General features: G+C 40.0%; 1 protein-coding gene across 4 annotated transcripts in view; it reads left to right on the top strand.

The window, feature by feature from the left end:
- Window positions 1-23,639, top strand: part of DDO (D-aspartate oxidase) — an 80,421-nt gene that overhangs the window by 9,048 nt on the left and 47,734 nt on the right. For 2 of the 4 annotated variants that reach the window (XM_001379018.4, XM_056818669.1), the window contains one exon: window positions 9,638-14,794. The exons of 1 other annotated variant lie outside the window; for it this stretch is intronic. In XM_001379018.4, coding sequence (XP_001379055.2) covers window positions 9,638-10,205 — 568 coding nt within the window. In that variant the 3' untranslated portion in view covers window positions 10,206-14,794. Of the gene's footprint in view, window positions 1-3,739; window positions 3,795-9,637; window positions 14,795-23,639 lie in introns of those variants that run through there. One more of the 4 variants, XR_001628429.2, reaches the window with a different exon arrangement.

The raw sequence follows: 23,639 nt of genomic DNA, 5'->3' as shown, positions 1-23,639 counted from the left end.
ATCCCCAAATGAAGCTAAAGCTTTAGGACATCTTTCAGATGATAGCTGGTTATCAGAGAAATTAACCTGTGGGCTACTGCATTAATGGAGAAGGACTTTCTTCCCCGTTCTTTCCTAGGCTGTCCCATCGATGGCTTTCAGGGGGTGAAAGAGCTTTGACTTTTAACTTAATTCAGAGGAGAAGGAATTTCATGCTAGGTGAGAAGAAGGGGCATGCCATGACAGGCTGGCAAGAGATAAGTGTAGGCAGATGGGGACTCAAGGCACCCCTCAAGGGGTAGGCAGCCACCCACTCTGCCTATGCATAGAGCTGGCCCAGATGATAAGCTACACACACACACACACACACACACACACACACATACACACACACACACACACACACACTCGTGGGTTATTCTACAGCTTCAGTAATTAGTTGGTTCCCTCCTACCCTTCTTTCATACAATGTTAGCTTTCAGTCTGTAGTGTTCTAAAAGTCAAAAATGTTAACTTCACCCAACAGGCTATCAGACAATAGTAGCAATGTAAGTGTCACCCCCTTAAAAGTAATGTCAACTTTTGGAGAATTTATTTTTCCCCCACAAATCAAGGCTTTAGAGTTCAGTAAAACTAAAGACATTTGTTTTTCCCAGGAAGATAGCAGTCACTGTTTTAACCATTTATGTAATAGCCTGAGGATCATGACCAGTTGGCTTTCCTCTTGCCTTTTTCCTTGCGCCTTATAGGAAGTTCCTGCAGAATCATGGGGGTGGGAGGCAGCTTTGGAGATTATCTAGACCCTTCCCTTTCCTCTAGCAAAATATCTGAATCATCCTGGATATGGATAGGGATTCCTTCTCTCCTAAAAACCTTGTGGAGGTGACCATAGGACCACTGGAGAAGACCTCAGAGATCTTTGAGTCTAATTCTCTCATTTTACTGGTGAGAAAACAAACTGAGGCTCAACAAGATTTGCTAACTTACTTGGGGATCATACATAATAAAGGACAGAGCCAAGCTTTTAAAACATTTTATTGTCCCATAATTACACGTAGAAACAATTTTTAACATTAAAAAATGTTGAGTTGCAAATTCTCTTCCCCTATCTTTCCCCTCCCTGAGATGCTAGGCAATCTGATAGACTTTATATCATACAAATCATACAAAATATTTTTCCATATTTGTCATTTTGTGGAAGAGAACTCAACCCTTTCACACATACCTCCCCTCCCCCCCCCCATGAAGAAAGTGAAATACATCATGTTTTGGTCCACATTCAGTCTGCATCAGTTCTTTCTCTAGAGGCTGATGGAATTTTTCATCACTAGTCCTTTGCAATTAATCGTCTTGGATCATTGTATTACTAAGAATAGCTAAACCATTCCTTCTACAGCTACTTTAAAGATGAGAAAAACAGGGTCAAGTGATTTGCCCAGGGTCACATAGCTAGGGTCTGAGGCAGGATTGGAATTCAGGTATTCCTCACTCCAGGTCCAGCTCTCTATCTACTGTTCCACCTAGCTGCCTGTGTACCCTGTAGGTACTTAAAAAAAATCCTTAAATTCTGCCTTTAGAATTAATTCCATTATCAGTTCCAAGGTGGAAGGGTGATAAAGGCTAGGCAAATGGAGTTAAATGGCTTGCCCAGGACCACATAGCTAGGAAGTATCTCAGGTTAAATTTGAACTCAAGACCTCCTGGCTCTCTATCCACTGAGATACTTAGCCACCTGGTACATTTTTGGGGGGCCCAGGGGTGGAGGAAGAGCCATGTTATCTTTTTGATCAGAGTGTGAACTCCTTGAGGGAGGTTTTTGCCTTTCCCTGTATTCTCAATACTTAGTACAGTGACTGATATACAGTAGACGCATTTTGTTGACCAATCTTGTTGACTATAGGTAGAAGTTCCTCACCAGGAGTTCCCATGCCAGGAAAATCACAGCTCTCATCTAAAACACAAAAAATCCAAGTACTCTTCCGAAAGTTCTTCTCCAAACCCCATGTAGCAAGCACGATATATGTGTCTGTGTTTATATATTACAAGTATCTTTTAAAAAAACTCACTTAAAAATAACTTTTAAAAAAGCACAACTTTTTTCACCTTACTATCTCCTAACGAATATGAAGCTGCAGCAATCTGTAAGCCACCTCTAATTTTTTTCTTCTGTGCTCATATAAGAAAAAATAACTTTACAAAGCTCATTTGCCTTTGCAAACACCCACTTTTATTTTGTCTTTTGGAATTAGTCATAGTTAAAGGTTGTAGCAAAAGCTACAAGTTTATTCCTCTCAGTCAAGGCTTTAAAACTTCAAACCATTTCTCACAGTATTAAGTAATCCAGTCTTGTAATATTCTTTCCCTCAGAAATGATTGTTGCTTTAAACCTTGTCTTTAGTACTTATATTTTTCAACTTGAAAGAGCTTAGCATGTTCTTAATCCTGTAAGGATGCAAAGCTTCTAGTATCTGCCTAATTCTTTCCTTGATTTCCTGTAAACCAGACATATAATTTCAATCTGGCTTATTAATGAAATTTCACCTTGAAAGCTTATCATGGAATAAATTTGCATCCCTCCTTAGAACAAAATTGCTATTGATGATATTTGTTTATGGCTAAAGTAATGATGATTATTATTTAGTAGCAGAAATAGTTCAACATGGAATCGTTGCATTTTAGAGCTGGAAAGGGCAAGAGAGATGATCTAGGCATTTACAAATGAGGAAATGGAATGTGCTAAAAGGTGTGAGAAGGCATCCCAAACCCAGGTATTAGGATAGTACAAAAGATTGATTGACAAAAGCAGGGCAATTTATTTAGCCTCAAAGGATACAGTTGCTGCACATGGCATAATGATATCTTGTTAATGGAGTGAGGACAATTCATCTTACTGAGTTCAAATCTGGCCCCAGACACTTACTAGCTGTGTGACTCTGGGCAAGTCCCTTAACCATGTTTGCCTCAGTTTCCTTATCTGTCAAATGAGCTGGGAAAAGAAATGGTAAACTGCTTCAGTATCTTTGCAAGAAAATTCTAACTGGGGTCATGGAGAGTCAGACACATGTTAATAGATATGTTTCAGGTTTAGTGTTGGGTTTCCCTTGTTTTTCATTTCCCCATGGAGACAGTTCACAGTAGTGTCTAGTAAGGGCCTACATAGTGTGGGAGAACCTCTGGGTCTGAAGAGGTGGGAAAATTGCACCAGTGGGTTGCTTTTCTAAGAACAGGAGAATGCTAAAGTCCACATCGATATTATAAAGTCTCCAATTATTCATGAAACAAAAAAAACCTTTATGCTCTGACTTTAGGGGTTACAGAGCTAAGAATGATTTTTTTATATTTTAAAATAAAGTTTTATTGTATTTAAAATGTAAAAACTATTCTTAGTTCATGTTCATACCAACTTGGACTATATTTTGCTGACCTCTGCTCTAGCTGCTTACATAGTAGAAGACTACTGCCCATCAGTAGTACCCAGTTCCCACTGGCTTGTAATTATATTTGCTCTGCAGCCTTGAAATTTCCCTTTGAAATCCTATTCACAAAACTAGGTAGTACAGTGGATAGAGCACCAGGCCTGGAGGTGGGAGAACCTGGGTTCAAATATGGAACCCTAATTACCTATCCCTTGCAGCAATTCTGTCTTACTGATACAAAGGCAGAGTTAAAAAAATTCTCTTCACATTGTCATAGGATCATAGAGTTAGAGCTGGAAGAGATCTTAGAAGTTATCTGTTCTTCCCCTTCTTTCATTTTACAGATGAGGAAATCAAACCTAAGAGAGGATAAGTGACTTATCCACAGTTACATAGCTGGTAAGTGTTTGAGGTGGGATTTCAACTTAAGTTTTCCTGACTTCAGGTCTAGAACTCTAGCCACTGGGTTTGAAATCCTAGCTTTCACCCTGCCCCATCATGTGCTTCCTCCCTTGTATGATGTATTGGCTTAGCCATAACCCACCACACTGAGGTATTGGAGCAAGAGGCTGTGATCCACATGCATACTTCTGGTAGGCTTCCAGCCCCTTCTTCTTGTGGAGGGACATTAAGGAGATGGCCAATGCCTAGTCGAGTGGGACTCTTCCAGCCCTCCACTTAAATATATGGGTTTAACTTTCTAGCCTGAAGGTTGGGGTTAGGGAAAATCTGGTCTGTTTTAGAGTCCTATTGGCTACTCAGTTAGAAGCAGACTTTCAGTTGATCATTTCCCCTCTTTATTCCTTTCCTAGTGTCCTGTTCATGGATATAGTTGGCCTCAGAACTTCTGAGAGCCCTAGAGGAACACACACTCTCTCTGTCTCTGCCTGACCTGTTCTCTCTTTCTCTCTCTCTCTCTCTCTCTCTCTCTCTCTCTCTCTCTCTCTCTCTCTCTCAAAACCTTTACCTTTCATCTTAGAATCAATACTACATATTGGTTCCAAGGCAGAAGAACAGTAAGGGTTAGGCAGGGTGCATTAAGTGACCTGCCCAGAGTCACACAGCTAGGAAGTGTCTGAGGCCAGAACCTTCCATCTCTAGGCCTGTCTCTCAATCCACTGAGCCAACAAATACCTGCTTTACCTTTTTTTCTTGTCTTCTTTCCCTGCATAGCATTTCTTCTTTTAAATTAAATTTTAGTTTTTTTCAGTTAACAAAAATCTGTATTTTCTACCTCCCACCCTGCTGCATTGGTGAAAAAAAAAAGAAAACCCAAACTGTTGTAACAAATATGAATAGTCAAGCAAAACAAACTTTAGCACTGGCCAGTTCCAAAAAAAACCCAAAAAACCAAAAACCATGCCCCATCATCCTGTACTCTTGAGTGGTTTTTGGGAGATGGGAATTATGCTTTCTCAATGGTAGGATCTAGAAATCTAGAGCTTGAAGGGAACTTATGGGTTATTTAAACCAATTCTCTCATATTTTCAGATGAGGAAAATATGACCTAGAAAGATGATGTGACCCTCTCAAGGTCACACAGGTAGTAAGTGACAGAGGTAGGATCTGTATTTCATCAAGCCCTCTTTCCACTATGTCATATAGTAGCTGGGGTAGGGGAAGAGAGAGATGGAGAGAGGAGCAGAGAGACAGATACAAATATCCAGAGATAACAAGATAGAGACTTGATACATGTGATCTACTTTCCCAGTAGAGTGCCAGCCCTGACCCATTGCCACCTACATCATCAATACAATAATATCATTATCTCATATATTTTGTACATATTTACTATATACATATTATTATAGCATTTATATAGTATGTGCCAGATACTGTGCTAAATGCTATACAAATATCTTATTTGATTCATGGAACAACTCTGGGAGGTAGATACTATTATTATCCCCATTTCACAATTAAGGAATCTGAGGCAGAAGTTAGGTGACCTGCCCCAAATCATAAAACCAGAAAGGTCTGGGGCAAAATTTGAACTCAGGTCTTCCTGACTTCAGATCCAGTTCTGTGCTATCTAGATGAATATGAACGTATTCTATACAGGCTCTGTGTTAAGTGCAAGGGCTACAAAGAGGTAAGAAACATGATTCCTTACTCCCCTCTCTTGTGGTGGCATTATAACAAGGGGTTTGACCTCTATCTGGAGTTAGGATATGATCATAAAAAATTAGTAGCAATTAGAAAAGTGGGTTTATACATACTGAGCAAACATAAAAAGAGATTTGCCCTTTTTAATAAAGTGGTTAGTTGTATATACTTTTGGAAGACATATGATTCCTGTTTTTGTGTTTAAGTGTATTCTTTCCTTATTTATTAAAGTCAGAAGTGTGGTAGCACATTAAGCTTGTGATACAGTAAGTAGGTTCCTGCTCAGAAGGACTGAGGATGTATATTTGAACTTATTAGAACGATTTAGACACCATTTAATTGGGTATTGTGAGATTTAAAATGGTTGAGGTCTTAAACTGTAGTGATTAAAATAGTGGAAGATATAAATTGTGATAGATATAAGAGAGGGCGAGTAAATTTGACCGCAGAAATATGTTTCACTATAGTGTCTTGGTTTTAAAATCAAATATAAGGTGGTCGCCAGGGAAATATTCCCAATTATTCAAATACCCAAGTCAATTAGGTTTTATAGAGATTTTAATTAACAATACAATGAGTAATCAAAGAAAGAGAGAGAGAGTAAGAAGGGAATAAGTATGAAGGGCCTCAAGCCAATATGGCCTAGACCTGAGTCTTAAAAGAGAAATCAGTCAGTTTTTTATAACTCACCATAAGATCTGTCTAAGTAAGGAATTCTAATGACACCAGGCCAGCGTCCTTCCTCAAAGAGTCTTACAGCCAGAGATTGTTTCAAAAGGCCTCTCTCAAGAGCCTCCAGAGCTCCTACCCCAGAGGGACAGAGCCCCTCAGAGGAGCTCCTCAAGGAGCTCTCCTTCAGAATGAGAGTCAGAAATCGAGATCCTCAGAATGAGTCTTCTCAAAATGAGCTCCCTCAGAATCAGCTTCCAGCTCTTCTCTGAGCTCTTATTTTTAAGGGCAAAATCTCCTATGTCACCTCCCCTAAGTCCTTACATCTACCAATCACTGTAGATGTTTCTAAAGGACCGCCCATTTTGAATTCACAGCTGAGTAGTTTTAATCTCTTTAGTAAGTCAGAAAAAACATGCTGCTGTGTTGACAAATTGCATTAAGAAAAAACCTCTGAATAAGTTATCACTCTTTTAGGTTTAAGTAGTTTACAAGTTGCCCCACCTTTATAGGTACTTAGTATCCCATTGTATCAATTCTAAAATAGTCATGACTCAAAGAACTTCCTGTCCTTTCCATAAGCATGGGTCAAAGCACTTTTCATTGTTCTCAAGGAGCTCTCTGTCCTAAAGCAGTCCTAAGTAGGGTGGAGTAGGGATATTCCCAAGGCAAGGAGCCCTCACATTCAAGTAGAATTCTCACTATCTGCTAGGGAATTTTTTAAAGTAGAAGATTCCCCAATGGGGGAAACCCCTAACATTCATAAGTCTGAGAAATTTTGAGGTTTACAGTATGGTGGGTCTGAAAGGATTTTAATTACAGTATATTTCTAGGAGAGCTGGGTTGTCCTAGCTCCAGTATGTCCAATTTGTCCTGCTAATTAACTTGAATGATATATATGGTCTATGATTTGGGAAACTAGATTGTCCAAATGAGCCTCCATTTGCCTTCTATCTTGATAATTCATTCTCTTTCCAAATCATTACCAGTCTAGAATCCTGCATTTGGCAAATATTTACTGAGTACTTCTTCTGAACAGAGCACTATTCCAGGGACTTGTGAATCTTAAAATTTCTCAGACTTGTGAATGTTAAAATTTCTCAGACTCTACCTTAGAACATTTGGTTAAGAACATTCTCCATTTTAAACAATGAAGGTACTTGATCAGGAATGTGAGAACTCTAACATTACTCCACCCATACTTAAGCATACTTTAGGGAAAGATAAAGTTGCAAACTCCTGACTGAACAATGAAAAGTACTTAACTCATACTTATAGTGAGGCAAAAGCCCTTAAGCTAAGTCTATTTTTAGATCTAATACAAAAAGGTGCTAAGTACCTTTGAAGGTCAAATTAATCACTAAAATGTCAGGCAACTTGCAAACTTGCAAGGGACAAGATTAACAAAAGAGATGTGAGGTTTTAGTCTACCCAGAGAAGTTGAGAACTAAAGAAGGTGTGAATTAAGAATGGTCAGTCCTTTGGAAAACGTCTACTATGATTGGTAGATGTGAAAACTTAGGGGAGGTGACATAGGGGAAAATTTTCTTTAAAAGGAGGTCAGAAAGGCCTCTGAATTTAGTTCAGCTTGCCAAAGCTGAATTGGAGGGCTCAGTGGCTAAAGTTAGTGGAGCTGAGGAGCTAAATTGGAGGGTCTCTCTGAACACTAGAATCTTGCTTGGGACAAATCTTTTGGTGAGTGGATTAAAGGCTGACTGGTCTCTCTTAAGGCTCAGGCCTAGGCCAAAATGGCCTAGGCCCCTCATACATTATTTCCTTTTACTCTCTCCCTTTCCTTGATTCCTTATTTGTATTAATTAAAATCTCCATAAAACCCAGCTGACTTGAATATTTCATATTTGGGAATTTTTCCCATGGCAACCACCTTATTTTTCGATTTAACTCAAGACACTGTCTTGAAACCATGTTTTTGCGGTCACAGTTTATGGCAACCACTCTTTTAACTGTAACAGACTCTGGTGAATTCAAAGAGAAATATGGCATTGCTCTTCTGATTTCAGGAAAGTTACAACTGAATCGGGGAGATAAAGCATTTACAAATGAAACAATAAAAAAAGTACAAGAGAACAAGGCAGAAGGCACAAGGAACTATTATAATTAAATATTATTTGGGATACCATTTTTATTGTTCAGTCATTCTTCAATTGTGTCCAATTCTTTGTGACCCCATTGGGTTTTTTTTTTTGGGCAGAGATTCTGGACTGGTTTGCTATTTCCTTCTCCAGATCATTTTATAGATGAGGAAACTGAAGCAAACAGGGTTAAGTGACTTGCCTAGGGTCATACATCTAGTAAGTATCTGTGTTCAGACTTGAACTCTGATCTATTATGCCACCTAGCTGCCCAAGTGAAACTACAAATTTTGTATTGAGGGCATCAAATTAGTTTTGTATTTATTTAGCATCTAAAATAGTCCTGAAACTGAATAGAGCATAAAAAGACTCAGGGTACTTAGTTTCCTCATCTTTGAATGATCTAGATGGATAGCCATTTTTGCTCAACTTTAGGATATAGTTAGAATTTTGTGCTTAAATTATTCTTCTTGAATCTGAAGAACAATGAGTCTTGTTTTGTTGGGCTTGGAGGGCATGGCAAAGGGTGGAAATTGCAGTTACCAACTGAGACTTGATATTAAAATAAAGCTCCAAGGGAGCTAGGTGCATTGAGCATTGAGGACCAGGCCTAAAGATAGGAGGTCCTGGGTCTCAGACATTTCCTAGCTAGGTATCCTGGGCAAGTCACTTAACCCCTATTGCCTAGCCCTTACTATTCTTCTGCCTTAGAACCAATATGTAGTATTGATTCTAAGATGGAAGATAAGGGTTAAAAGAAAGTGGCTTCCTAAGAGTTAGAACTGTCACAAGGTGCTGTTTCAAGAGGTGATGAGTTCCCAGTCCTTAGAGGTCTTCAAGCTGAGATTGGACAACCTCCTCTTGCATATTTTATAGTAATGATTCTTTTTATGTATCATTTGGGTCTAGAGTGGCTTCTGAGGTCTCTTTCAACTCTAAAATTCTTGTTCCTATGATTCTATGAAACATCTCTTTAATTTATTGCCTTCTTTGTTTATTCCTCAAGCAACCAAACATTTATTAATAGCCAACACTATAGGGGCATCTAGGTTACAGTGGATAGTGTGCCAGAACTGGAGTTGGAAGGGACCTGGGTTCAAATGTGGCCACAGACACACTTCCTAGCTATTGGTTTGTTGGGCAAGCCATTTCACCCCAATTGCAAAGCCCTTGCCACTCTTCTTTCTCAGAATTGATACTAAGACAGAAGGTAAGGCTTTTAGGGGGTAAGAAGAGTCAACACTGTGACAGGTGATGGGGAGCCAAAGAAAAAGGGAGAATAACTTCCTATCCTTAAGGATGTTAACTTTTTTACTCTGTGCTGTATAGGACACTAGTGACCATTACGCCTTATCTTATCATTCTTCTTCCAAGGTTAAGAGGAAGTGGAGGCCAGGTTCACACCAGAAAAGTAGAAGACCTGTGGGAGCTATATGGTGCCTATGATGTTGTTGTCAATTGTTCAGGTCTCGGAAGCAGAGAGTTAGTAGGTGACTTGAAGATTTTCCCTGTGAGAGGCCAAGTCCTGAAAGTTCAAGCACCCTGGATGAATCATTTTATCAGAGATGGGGATGGACTGACCTATATTTACCCAGGAACCTTCAATGTAACACTAGGTGGAACAAGACAGAAAGATGACTGGAACCTGTCTCCAGATCCACAAAATAGCAGAGAAATTCTTTCCAGGTGTTTAGCTCTTGAACCATCTCTTCAAAGAGCCTGGGATATCAAAGAGAAGGTGGGCTTGCGGCCATGCCGGCCAGGAGTGCGACTACAGAGAGAGGTATTAGTAAAGGATGGACATCAACTTCCTGTAGTTCACAACTATGGCCACGGTGCTGGTGGCATATCTGTGCACTGGGGCACTGCTCTTTATGCTGTTCAGTTGGTCAAGGAATTAATCACCACCTTGAAAATTTCCACCTCCAAGGCAAAGTTGTAAATGATGAGATTGCATATGGTACATTGTAATTGGTCATCAGCAACAGGCTTTAATCGAATCTTAATAAATGGTCCAAGGATATGGACAGCTTGTGGATTAAGAAATCAAAGGTGTATATAGTCAGATTAAAAATGCTCTAAATCATTATTGATTAAAGAAATGCATAATAAAACTCTGAGATATCATCTCACATCTATCAGATTGGCTAAAATGGTGAAAGGGGAAATGGTAAGTGTTGGAGGGGATGTGGAAAAGTGGGGACACTAATACATTGCTGGTGGAACTGTGAACTGATCCCACCATTTTGGAGAGCAATCTAGAATTATGCCCATAGAGTTAAAAAACTATTTCCCAGCAATACCACTATTAGGTCTATTTCCCAAGGAAACAGGGAAAAAGGAAAACAGCCTATATGTCCTAAAATATTTATAGTAGCTTTCTTTGTGATGGAAAAGAACTAGAAATAGGGTTTGCCCACCAATTTCAGAATGGTTAAATATGTTGTGGCATATGATTGTGATGGAATACTATTGCAACATAAGAAATAATGAGAAGGTTGATTTAAAAAATTTATTTTTATTATCATGCAAAACATACTTCCATATTGTTCATTGTTCTAGATCATTGCCATTGCTGAGAGTAGCCAGGTTTTCACAGCTGATCATCATGCAATATTGCTATTACTGTGTGCAATGTTTTCCCTTTTTGACTTATTTCACTCTGCATCAGTTCCTGTAGATATTTCCAGCTTTTTCAGAAATCACCTTGCTTATCATTTCTTATGGCTCAATAGTATTCTATCACTGATATGTTCTACAATTTGTTTAGCCATTCCCCAATTGTTGAATATACCTTCAATTTCCAACTCTTTGCCCCAACAAAAAGAGCTGCTATAAATATCTTTGTACAAGTAGGTCCTTTCCCCTTTTTTATTATCTCTTTGGGAAACAGACCAATAGTCATAGCCCTTAATTTATAAAAAAAAGCACATTATTATGATTTTTATCCCGTCTCAGCTCTCATAGACCTTTTTTCTTGTTGTTCTCTTATTAGACTGAGCTATTTAAGGACAGGGACTTTCTGTCTCTCTTTGTATCCCCAGTACTTACTACAGTGACTGGTGTAGAGGAGATAATGAATACTTGTTGATAGGAGGTCCTGGGTTCAAATGTGATCTCATAAACTTCCTAGCTGTATGACCTTGGGCAAGTTATTTAACTCCAATTGCTTAGCCCTTGCAGATCTTCTGCTTTGGAACTGACACTTAGTATCAATTCTAAGACAGAAGGTAAGGGATAAAAAAAAATGCTTTTTGACTGACTGTGTTCCATGCTGGAATCAAGCAAATTCCAAGGATGCTCAAAAATGGGGCTATTCCATTAGAACCATGAAAGCCTCAATTAGCCAGGATCCCAGACCTATCTCAGTCTCTCTTGTGTCTTCCTAAGAGTCTGTGAAGCCCATGCTTGTTTTCTCTCAAATGCTAGTCAAGCCTAACTATGGCTCGTGTACTATCAATGATTGGTGGTCCTTTCAAAGTCTTCCCAAACTTTCAATACAGTTCAATAAATAACTATCACTTACCTCTTGAGCACAAATCACTATACTAGGGGAGGTACTGAATTTAGTTAAGATAGGGTTGTTTGTCCTCACAGAACCAGCTATCAAATTACTAAGGAGATGAAATATAGATTTTCCCAGTGATATATGACAAATACTGTACCACAAAAAGACCATGTCAAAGTTATTCCCAACAGAGGGGATCAAGGAAGCCTTCACAGAGGAGTCAGTATCGGAGTTGGGATTTAAAGGATGGGTAGGACTTCAACAAGTAGGAAAGGGAGGGTGAGGCTATCCCAGACAGAGAAAACAATATCAGCAAATGCACAAGAGCAGGAAAACCCAGAACACAGTCTGGGGAGAGAATACCCCAGTTTAACTGGAGTATTTGTTGTCAAGTGATTTTTCTGTTGTGTCCAACCCTTTATGACTCTATTTGGGGTTTTCTTTGCAAAGATTCTGAAGTGGTTTGCCATTTCCTTCTCTAGTTCATTTTACATTTGAGGAAATTAAGGCAAAAGGTTAAGCTACTTGCCTGGGGTTACATAACTAGTAAATTGTCAAGTTCGGCTTGAGGAATTATTCATGGATCAATGAACTGAGATGAGAAAAATGGTTCTGGGATTACAGGAGAACTGAACTGCCAGACTGACAGATCAGACATGCAGACATCCTCTTGCCAGGCAGTGACAAAGTTTATTGATTTGGGGTGCACAATTTATAGGTAAAATGACATAGACTGAGAGATTAGATAAGCCTTTTGCAGGAACAATGATTAGTAATGATTTACGAGATGGAAACACTGTAGATTACCTTAGTGGTTCTGAACAGAGTTTTCTATAGGATAATAAATCACAGGTAATATGTCAATTTAACATGGCAATGTATGACCCAATATTGTATGTTCTTCCCACAGAACTCTTTTATTATTATTATTATTATTATTATTATTATTATTATTATTATGTATTTGTTATTATTTTCTTGGCTGGACATACGATATTTGTTTTTCTCATGCTAGAGCAGGCTACATATCTGGCAATATCTAAGCTATGATTTCCCAGAGATCTTGCAAACTGGGGTGCATTGGGCATTCCACAGCCTTGCTGGAATGTGTATAATTAGAATCTGCTCCCCAGGACTCTAAATCCCAGCAGCCTATTTGTGTGTTTACCTATGTCCATACATAGGGAGTATATATTTTGATGTAGCCCTATCTCTTGTTGTTTTCCCCTGATTGTGGCTGGGAAAGCTGGCTTTATGCCAGGCAGGAGAACCTACATATGTGGGTTTATTTTTTGTTAGATAATTAGGTTTGAACTTCTATTTCTTTTAGTTTATTTTCTTTCTACTTAAACTGATTATCAATAAACCTTGTAAAATATGATACTTGTAGTTATTGGATATTAATTTAAATTTCACAAATGGAAGCCCCTAATCTTCTTATGCTGTTCCCTCAGTAAGTATCTGAGGTCAGATTTGAACTCATGAAGATAAGTCTTCCTGACTCCAGGTTAGGCACTCTATCCACTGAGATATCTGGCTGCCCCTTGACTGGAGCATAGCATACAGATAAGGAAGGAAAAATAGAGTGACTCTTGTTTGTAGAATGAATGCTAAACCAAGGACTTTGAATGTTATTTGGTAGACAATGGAGAGGTCCTGAAGACTTTTTTGAGCAGAAAACTCTCATGACCAGATCTATATATGAGAAATATTATTCTAGGGGGCAGCTTGGTGGCTCAGTGGATTGAGAGCCAGGCCTAGAGATGGGAGGTTCTGGGTTTACATCTGCCCTCAGACACTTCCTAGCTATGTGACACTCTGGGCAAGTCACTTAACCCCCATTGCCTAACCTTTACTGCTTTTCTGCCTTGGAACCAACACACAGTATTAATTCTAAGACAGAAGGTAAGGGTTAAAAAAAGATTATTCTGATAGAGTAATATAAAGAATGGGTAAGAAGAGAAATTAGAGCCAAGAAGACCTGTTTAGAGGCTATTGGAACAGTCCACGGTATGGAAATGAGGGTTCATATTAGGATGAAAGCAGTGGGAATAGAGAAGTGGGGGTGTATGTAAGAAATGTTGTGGAAAGAGAATTGACAGCGTTTGGTAAGTAATTTTGAGAGGTGATGAGGAAGAAAGAGTAAAAGGATGTTTTGAATATGGGCAAGCGGGCAGATGAATCCAGAAAATGATTAGAACTGGGACAGAGAGAAAGAGCTATATAATAATTCCAAAAGCCTGTTTAGTCCAAGTCAACAAGCATTTATTAACCACTTACTGTGTGCCAGGTGCTATGTTAATCCCTCAGTGAAGCTGTCTGGACATTTATTCCATAGAGGAGCAGTTGGCCTAGAGCCAATGGCTGCTAGTTAGGAAATATGTGGCCATTTCTGTAATGCAGCATTAAGAGATTTACAGCTTCAAAGTCTAATGGGACATGGGAGTGGGAGCCAACTAGGTTATTATCATTGTATTGCTTTACTAATTTTGACTCTGTGCCACATGCTTCAGGAATGTCTTTTAGAAATTATCTGGAAACTTTAAAATCTAAAGATATGCTACTATAATGGAAAGCATGCTGCATTAGAAATGAGGGGTTTCTGCTAATAACCTTTTGCATGACCTTGGCCAAATGACTTATTTTTTCTAGGCATCTCACCTGTAGTAATGTTAGATTAAGTAGCTTCATTCCTTTAATCAATATTTAGTAAGTGCCTACTATGCGTAAGGTATTGTCCTAGGTGCTGGAGGTACAAATCAGCTATAGGGATATATCATGCAAGCACATAGCAATAATCCAAATTTTGGTGGATCTGTGCAGGGGAGAGGTCAAATGAGTGTGTAATTAGAAAATCTTGAACCCTTGGACTCCATCTCCCAGAATTCTTTTCTTGTCCCAAGATTCCTTTTCCCTTCCTTCACTCCTCCCTCTTGTGAGGCTGGGTGAGCTCCCTTTGCTTCTCTAGCCTTTTATTTTCCTTTTTGCTTCAAGGTATTATTAATAAATCTTATTAAATATAATACTTGGAGTATTTTGGATTTTAATTTTAATCTACATATAAGGAAGCATGGTATATTTGGAAAGGAAGAATCATGTCTCACTGAGGCGAGGGTAGGGGATTAGTGATGGCTTTATAAGGGAAGGGGACCTGAACTGGGTCTTGAAGGAAGAGAAATGTTTTAGTAGATTGAGATGCTCATAAAAGTATAGGATTTAGAGCTGAAAGGAACCTCAGAGACCATATCTAACCCAACTTCCTAATTTTACAGGTAAGGGAAACTGAGGTCCAGGGAAGTATAGTGACTTACACACAGTTTCAGAGGCAAGAGTGGATGGAAATATCCTGTACCCTGTGACACAGGAGTGGGGTTCAGAAGCCATTGTCAAGAATAGTCATTATTTCAAGCCTTTGATATACCCTCTATCTAAGACCTCAAAGAACTCCTAGCTAGGAATCAACAAAAGACATCCTCAGGGGTAGGAACAACACCCAGGAGCACAGAGGCCCATAGTGAAAGTCATCTAGCAACAATCCCACCTCCCTAAGAGCATTGCTGTTTTATTATAAAAGGTCTCTTGGCCTCATGCCCTCTCTACCCCTCTAGGATAATACTCTTGGCAATCAGGGTATAATGGGTTAGATTAGAATAGCATTCCTGAAGTTTTAATTCTCTCTGATTTTACTTGCAGTCTCCAGGGTAGGGGTGGAGGGAGGAAGGGAGAGAGGCAACAGAGACTGAGTTGGGGGGGGGGAGGTAGGAGAGGGGAGAGAGACCGACACAGAAAGAGGCAGAGATCGAGGGAAGGAAGAAGGGAGGAAGAGAAAGCCGGAGGTTTGGAGAGGGGGCAGGAGAGGAGGAGGGGGGGAGGGAAAGGATGAGAGTAGGAGAGAGCCGCATACCCTTGATAAGCAGCAGCTGTTGCCTACTTCGCTGTTTCCCTGCCTGCAGTTATGGTTGTGGAAGCAATGTTTTTGAGGAGTAGGAGAATAGCTTCTGAAAATGTTTGGTGGCAGAACAAGATAAGGCAAAGTTGGAGAAGAGCTAGCAGTCTCATGTGACCACTTTAAAAAGATTCCCATGATTATATATTTGATTCACGCAGTGAAAACAGCTTTGGAATTAGTAGGAAGTCTGGGGACCCGGGTTCATAGATACCCAGAAACAGCCTCATCCAGTCTTTACCCAAACATCTAAAGTCTCCCTGAGAAATGGTCTCTTGGACTTTACTTAAAGTCCCTCAATGACAGATAAATCAAAGACAATTCTATTTTGGGGCTGCTCTTGTTAGGGAGTTTTTCCTTATGTTGAGCTAGAATTTGCTTCCATGTGATTCCTACTTGTCTTTCACATGGCAGGTTTCAAAGACTTGAAAGTAGTTCTCCTATTCCTAGTATCTCCACTTATTGCTTTACCTCATCGGGCCTCAGTTTCCTCATTTGTAAAAATGAGAGAATCGGACTAAATGATCTCTAAGGTTCATTAGAGTCAGGCTCACAGTTAAACGTATGCCGCTATTTTCTACAGATTTCCACGAGAGGGAGCTCTTGCTCCAAAATGTACTTGATTGAAGGACTTTAAAACTTGAGAAATGGTGCATCTAAGATGAAAGGTGTATAGCAGGTGTTTATTTCTGTGTATGTGAACAGAAATCAAAACTGTGTTTTGAGGTTTGGGAGCATGTGTGCTCCAAATACAAATGAATTCGATTTTACAGTGTTGGAGAAATGTATGCATTCGGTTTGTGCTTAGAAAAAACCACAAGAGCCCCTCGCAATCTGTGTTCTCTGCTGGAATGGCATTTAAGTAGGGGAAATAAATCTAGGAATGCTTAAAAGCAAAAATGAGGATCTTTGCCTAAAATTCACATTCCTGGGGATTCTCCATGGTTTTTGCAGTGTCTCACCCAAGCAGGCAGGCTGTCCCTGAACCACCCACATCCTCACTGAAAATAGCACTCCATTGGGCGTTGTAGAGGGGTTTCTTCAGAAACATAAGGAGTCGTTTGACACTCCCCCATCTCCCCAGTTAGAGTGGAGACGGCTAAGCAACAGATTCATTGCTTTCAACTGAGCCAAGGTACCATGATAGATGATTTTGTTTCTTCTGAGGCTGGTACGCCTGCCTTTGAAATCCTAGTCTAATGGGTCAAAGTCAACAAGCCTTTATTTGTTGCTAGTATTGGCACTTCAGTTCTGTAAAACTGAATTCATTTATATCTGTGCCTACTGTGTGCCAGACACTGTGCTAAAAAGGCAAAACAACAATAGCAAAAACAAGAAACCAGTTCCTGTCCTCAAAGAGCTCACAGTGTAATGGGGTAGTAAACACACAAACAATTGTGTATAAGCAAGATATATTCAATAAACTCAATACAATCTCAGAGCACTGAGAGAGATTGGCAAAGAGTTCTTGTAGAAGGCGGGAGTTTAGTCAGGTCCAAAGTAAGCCAGGAGGCAGAAACGAAGAGGGAGGGAATTCTAGGCGTGGGAGACAGTCTGAAAATGCACAGCATGAAGGGATGGAGGATCTTGCTTAGGAAAGAGCAAAAAGAGGGTAGCTAGGTGGTTTAGTGCTTAGAGTATCAGGTCTAGAGTCAGGAGTACCTGGGTTCAAATCTGGACTTCCTAATTGTGTGACCCTGGGCAAGTCATTTAACCCCAATTGCTTTTACTTTTACTCTTCTGCCCTGGAATGGATCCTGGTATCCATTCCAAGACAGAAAGTAAAGGTTTAGAAAGAAAGAAAGAATGAAGGAAAGAAAGAAAGAAAGGAGGAAAGAAAGAAAGGAAAAAAGGAAAGAAAGAAAGAAAAAGAGCAAGAAAGGCAGTGTCATTGGATCAAGATTATTTGGATTAATTGGTGGGATTGCAATTCACCCAAATAGAGCCTTGGGTTGGGTGGGGGTAGCATACAGCCTAGTCTATCTATGAAGAGGAGATGAATGGGAGATGTCCTCCCAGAATTAACCCAGATGACTATTAAGTTAATTGTCCTGTTAGAATGTAAATTCCTTGGAGGGCAGCTGGGTAGTTCAGTGGATTGAGAGCCAGGCCTAGAGACAGGAGGTCCTAGGTTCAAATCTGACCTCAGATACTTCCTAGCTGTGTGACCCTGGACAAGTCACTTAACCCCCATTGCCTAGCCCTTACCACTCTTCTGCCTTGGAACCAAAACATAGTATTGATTCTAAGACTGAAGGTAAGGGTTAAAAAAAAAAAGAATGTAACTTCCTTGGAAGCAAAGATTGTATTATTTGTTATATTTGTATCCCTAGCACACAACACAGTGTCTGAAACATAGCAATTGCTTAATAAAAAATTTAAACCCTTCATTTCTGTCTTAGAATCAATACTAAGTATCCATTCTAAGGCAGAAGAGGGCTAGCAACTGAGGTTAAGTGACTTGCCAAGGGTCACACAGCTAGGAAGTATCTAAGGCCATATTTGAACCTGATTCCAGGCCTGACTCAATCTACTGAGCTACCTAGCTTCCCCTCTCTCTATGGTATTCTTATCTTCTTCTGGGATCCTGCTAAGCACGCTGAATGACTCTAAGCCCCGATCTAACACGTATGCCAACATTTGTTATTTAGCTAATTGGGGAAAGGCCAAATTTGAGGAGTGTTTGCCTTCTCAAGTCATATAATGTGTTAGCAGGGAGTATGTATCCATTTGAGGATGAGGGGAAGCTGCTGCAAGGGCATAAGGGGAACAGAGGACCACTGTCTTGCAGAAGACCAGCAGGGGCACCCACCCCACACTCTGCCGAACTTCCCTTCTGAATTCTCATCCTTGACGGCATGTCACTGATTTGCTGGATCACCCTGCAGCTTTCCAGTGATGCTGGAGGCAGAAGGCTCAGTTAATGACCTGAAGCACCAGTTCATCTCAGCCCCATATTTTGAAATATTCAGATCTGCAAAAAGAATCTATTAGGAAACCACAGGGCTGACCTCTCCCTGGTGTCCTGAAACTGGCCATACTTCCCTAAAAGCTGACCAATGAAGAAAAGCCTTCTGCAGCTTGGGAAATGGAGCAGATTAGTTCCAGCTGCACTGAGTCATGGCAGTATTTTTGAGGGAATGTGGTTCAGTCTCATTCGTCTGCACTAGGAGAAACCAGAATGCCCATGGATTGCCCAGCAACCCAATCAGTGACAGATTTTCAGGGTACTGTTTTTCAGTAGGTTAAACTTCATTATCATCTACATTCTTGGATGTTGCAATTGGTGGACAGATGTATTATTATTATTTATTTTTTATTAATTTATTTAGTCAATTTAGAACATTATTCTTTGGTTACAAGAATCATATTATTTCCCTCCCCCTCCCCCCACCCAGACAGGTGTATTATTGCAAATATAATAGTAATTTGGATGCCAAGTGAGTCAGTCACCTTGTTTACTTGGTTGTCATTAAAGTTCAGAGCTGTTAGAATTAGTCTACCAACAGCAAGGCACGAGACACTAATACTCAGATCCAATTGTCTACCTAACAAGTTGGCACGATGCCCACACCTAAGTGAGGGTTTGTTGCAGATGGGATTTTGTACCTCTGTGCTTATATGCCCTGTAGAGGCTTGCTGAAGACCTCATATGCAAGTCATCTGTGATTTTTGGTGGTTTGGATTGTGACATATTAGTGGGTATGGAGTAAAGTTAGATTAGCCTTGCCCCGGAGTGTCCACTTTCTGCCTTGGAGGACATCCCACCAATACCACGTACCTGTTCCTGGACATTTTCTAGTATCACAGTCTCTCCTTCCATTGAGGATCTCTAATTTTTCACATATTCCTCACAAGATTCAGCCTTTCCATCCCCCTGACTGCTACCCCTCCAATCAAATGGGCAGACAGAACAAATAGCTTTTATCTTGGCATCATCTCCAGGGCTAAACTACCATCAGAGTGACAGGACCATCTACTGCTCCCTGTCGAACTTTGCTATGATGCCTCTATCTGCTTGTCCACTGAGAACATATCATTCGATTACAAATTACAGTTTCCATTGAGACTTTTTAAAAATACTCATATCAGGCACTGCAATTTCTGTGGTCAATAAACTGGGGGATCTTGAGGTCATGCTTTCCTTGATCCTGTGAACAGCTAATGGAATACACATTCTGTCTCCCTCTCCCTCTCCTCTCCTTCCTCTTCCCCACCTTTCCCCCCTTCCCTCCTTACTCTTTTTCTTTCCCCCCTCTGTCCCTCTCTCTGTCCCCCCCTCTCTCTTTTCTCTCTCTCTCTCTCTCTCCTTCCCTCCCTCTCTCTTTGTCTTTTCTCACTCTCTGGTTCTTTCTCTGTCTCTCCTTGTCTCTCTCTCTTTCTCTGTCATTCTCTTTTCTCTGTTTCTCTGTTTCTCTGTCTCTGTTTCTGTCTGTCTCTCTGTCTCCTCTATCTCTCTCCCTCCCCCACTTCTCTATATATGGTAATATATAAATATATATATATGGTTGTACTTTTATTTAACCAAAAATATCTCTTTATTTGAAAGTTTATAATTTTCTATTCATTAGGAATAGCAATTGTGTCTTATTGTAGAAAGTTTTGTCTTTAGTTTTCTTCTTTTGTTGATATAGCCTTAATTAGAAGAAATTTCATACTGAACACTAAGTTTGGGGAGTTGGAACTCTTGCCTAACATTTAGGGGAGCCTAGATATCATTTATATTTCAGCTTTATTGGCAAAGGGATATTGGGAAAGTCAGCCATAGTCTAAGAGGAAAACTTTAAGCTTTGGGGTCAATTTTCTTGGATATAACATGGCCTAAATGGTGTACTTTATAGTTAACTTAAAGTAAGATCATTGCCAAAGAAATTTATATTCAATCATATTCAGTAAAAAATGCCTACCTATGTTTCAAGTTTTAAAAGTCATTATTAATACTGGCCAAAGAGTAGTCAAGGAGTTCACTAAACAGCTTTAATTTTTTTTTAATTTTCATTTGAGAAAGGAAAGAGGGCAGCTGGGTGGCTCAATGAATAGTCAGGCCTAGAGACAGGAAATACTGGGTTCAAATATGTCCTCACATACTTTCTTGCTGTGTAACCTTGGGCAAGTCACTTACCCCAATTGCCTAGTCCTTACCATTCTTTTGCCTTGGAATTGATACATAGTACTGATTCTAAGACTGAAGGTAAAGGTTAGAGGGGGGTAAAAAAGAAAAGGAGACAAACCATAAGTAGATGATTAATTTCGTTGGGATTTTAGCTAGTTTTATATCCTTTTAAAAATAATATTATATTTTCTCCTATTATATATAAAAATAATTTTTAACATACAAAATTTTTTGAGTTGTTGGATACACTTTTCAGTTTAATTTGCATTATTAACATTTTCTACATTGCTTTCTTAATGACAGACAATCAATGAAACAAAAAATCAAGCACTGATTTGTAGTGTTTGCCAATTACTGATGTGCAAATATTCATACTGAAAATTTAATAAGCATTCATCTTGGGACAGCCAGTTCAAAAGTGCTCCAGCATCCCTCTGGGTACAAACACTATCACTTTCCTGGGAAAGCCTTAAGCAAAGGATGGTTTTCTTTAGAAATAAAAAAACAACTGTTTTACTGAATTATACCCAGCTTGACTATAGACATCACACTATGACAAAGTCTCTGCTTCTTCCTCTTCTCCCCACTTGTCAGTGGGACTTCCCTGGGGCCTCCCCACCTTAGTGAATAGGCAGCCCTGGCTGGAATGAAATGGGGCAGGGCACAGAAGGTCTCTCAAGCCTTTCCTCTTCCAAATTTCTCTATTAGTGTCCAATGTACCACCATCTTCCCAGGTGCTAGGATTATAACCTAGGTGTCCTCTTCACCTCCTTGCTCTCGATTACCCCTTCCCCATCGTCTAATATGTTGCCAAGACCTGTCAATTCTGCCTTTATAACATCTTGTGAATATCTATTCCCTTCTCTGCTCTGATACCACCACCACCTTGGTGAGGGTCTTATCACCCTGTACCTATGCTACTGCAAGAAGAGCCTTTGGCTGGTCTTCCTGTCTCAAAGCTCTCCCTACTCTCATCTACTCAGCTGTAAAACTGATCTTCTTGAAGCACAGGTCTGATCAGATCCCTTCTTTATTCATTTTCTTCATTCATATTCAACTGCAGTTCTGGGATCAGTTGTAACATTCTCTCTCTTTCTAAGCCCTTCATAAACTTCCCTTACACTGGGTCTGGAGTCAGCTAGATTTGAGTTCAGAGAGACCTCAGACTCTTACAAGCTATGTGATCCTGGCAAACCATGGAAACCATTTAACCTTTGCCTCAGATTATATTTGTAAAGCACTTCACAAACCTTAAAACATTACATAAATGCTAAATGATATTATTATTATTGCTAATATTGCCATTATCATATAGAAGAACTTGGATTTAAACTCAAATTCTCCTATTCTAAATCTAGAATAGTTTCTACTTATTCTGTATCTGATCTTTGTTGCAAAGATCTCTTGATCTCTTGATGTGCTTGATCTCAAACTATTTGGTTTATGTCTTGGGCCATCAGTCAGAATTGTGGAAAAGCAGAAAGAGTGTATTAGTTAGGACTTCCTTATTCACATTATTCACAGGGTCACCTCTATTATTAGGGGCCTGGAAAAAGTAGAGACAGTTTGTGATTGGATGATCTGATGGGACAGCTGAGACAAGGGAGAGGGGCATTGGAGAGCCCACTGCTTATCACACTCACATGGAATGTCATAATGGACAGCAATCATATAAGCATAAAGCTTTGGGGGAGACAGGTTGAGCTAGTTAGTCAAAGAGTTCACTTCCTGGAGCACCTGGCAATTCTGCTCCCAGGCTCATTCAGAGTTTCTGGTTAGAATCTCCACCCCTATCAAATTAGTTTTTCCTATCATCTCAGCCCCTTCCTCTGAAGAAATCCCCATTATAATCTCACTTTACCTTTCGTTTTATACTTGATCTTCTCCCAAATTGGATTTTGCCCCACCTCCCCCCCACAATGCTGCTGACTGAAACTGTTCTTCCTCTATCTGGAGTCTGACTAATTACCCACATAACTTAACTTTATCTTAAGGACCCTTACATTCTATTCAATGAATTAATAAAAAATTTGTTAAGCCCCTTCTATGTGCCAAGCACTAGGGATACAAGAAGAGGCAAAAGAATATTCTACATTATGGTTTTTAAAAAAAATCCAAGACCTTTGCTGGACTTCCAGGTAAACATGGCTGAAATCTAGACAGGACTCGCTTCCCCTCCACGGCACCGAACGAAATAGACTACCTCAAAAGAGCATAAAAATCACCTTTGGAAGAATGGAGGGACTCTCCAGTACCCCACAGAAATGAAGGTACATGGGGTTTGAACATTTCCACACTATAAGGAGAGGAAAAGCTCGTACAAAAACGTGAACTGAGCCTCCTCTCCCCACCCCCCCAACCAAACCAGAGTAAGCTATCAGAGCGCTCACTGGGACAGCGAGTGAGTGAGGAGAATCTCTGTCTGGGGGGGGGGGGGAGCACACCAGGGTCCTTGGGATCTAAAGACTGCAAGGAAACGACCTCTCAGGGTGGTTTCATGGGAGAATCCTGCGCTGAGTACAGGGGGCTGCGGAACTGAACTCCGGGGCAGTTGAGCTGAGCACCTGGGCAGGCTGTGCTGATTGCCTGGGTGGTTGGGCTGAATACAGGGGCCCTGCGCTCTAAGAAACCTCAGAGGCCGGGAAGAACTAGACTGAGGCAACTTAAATTCACAGAAAACCTGCCCATATCACCCAGACCCCAGACCAAAAAAAAGAAAGTGGAATAAAACCACCAAAGGGATGGCTCACATGTCCCAAAATCAAGCCTCCAAGAAGAAAGAGGGGAAAAAAGTGACTATTGAAAACTT

Source organism: Monodelphis domestica, chromosome 2, assembly GCF_027887165.1.
Source record: "Monodelphis domestica isolate mMonDom1 chromosome 2, mMonDom1.pri, whole genome shotgun sequence".
NCBI lineage: Eukaryota > Metazoa > Chordata > Mammalia > Didelphimorphia > Didelphidae > Monodelphis > Monodelphis domestica.
This window is presented reverse-complemented; position numbering and strand designations above follow the sequence as displayed.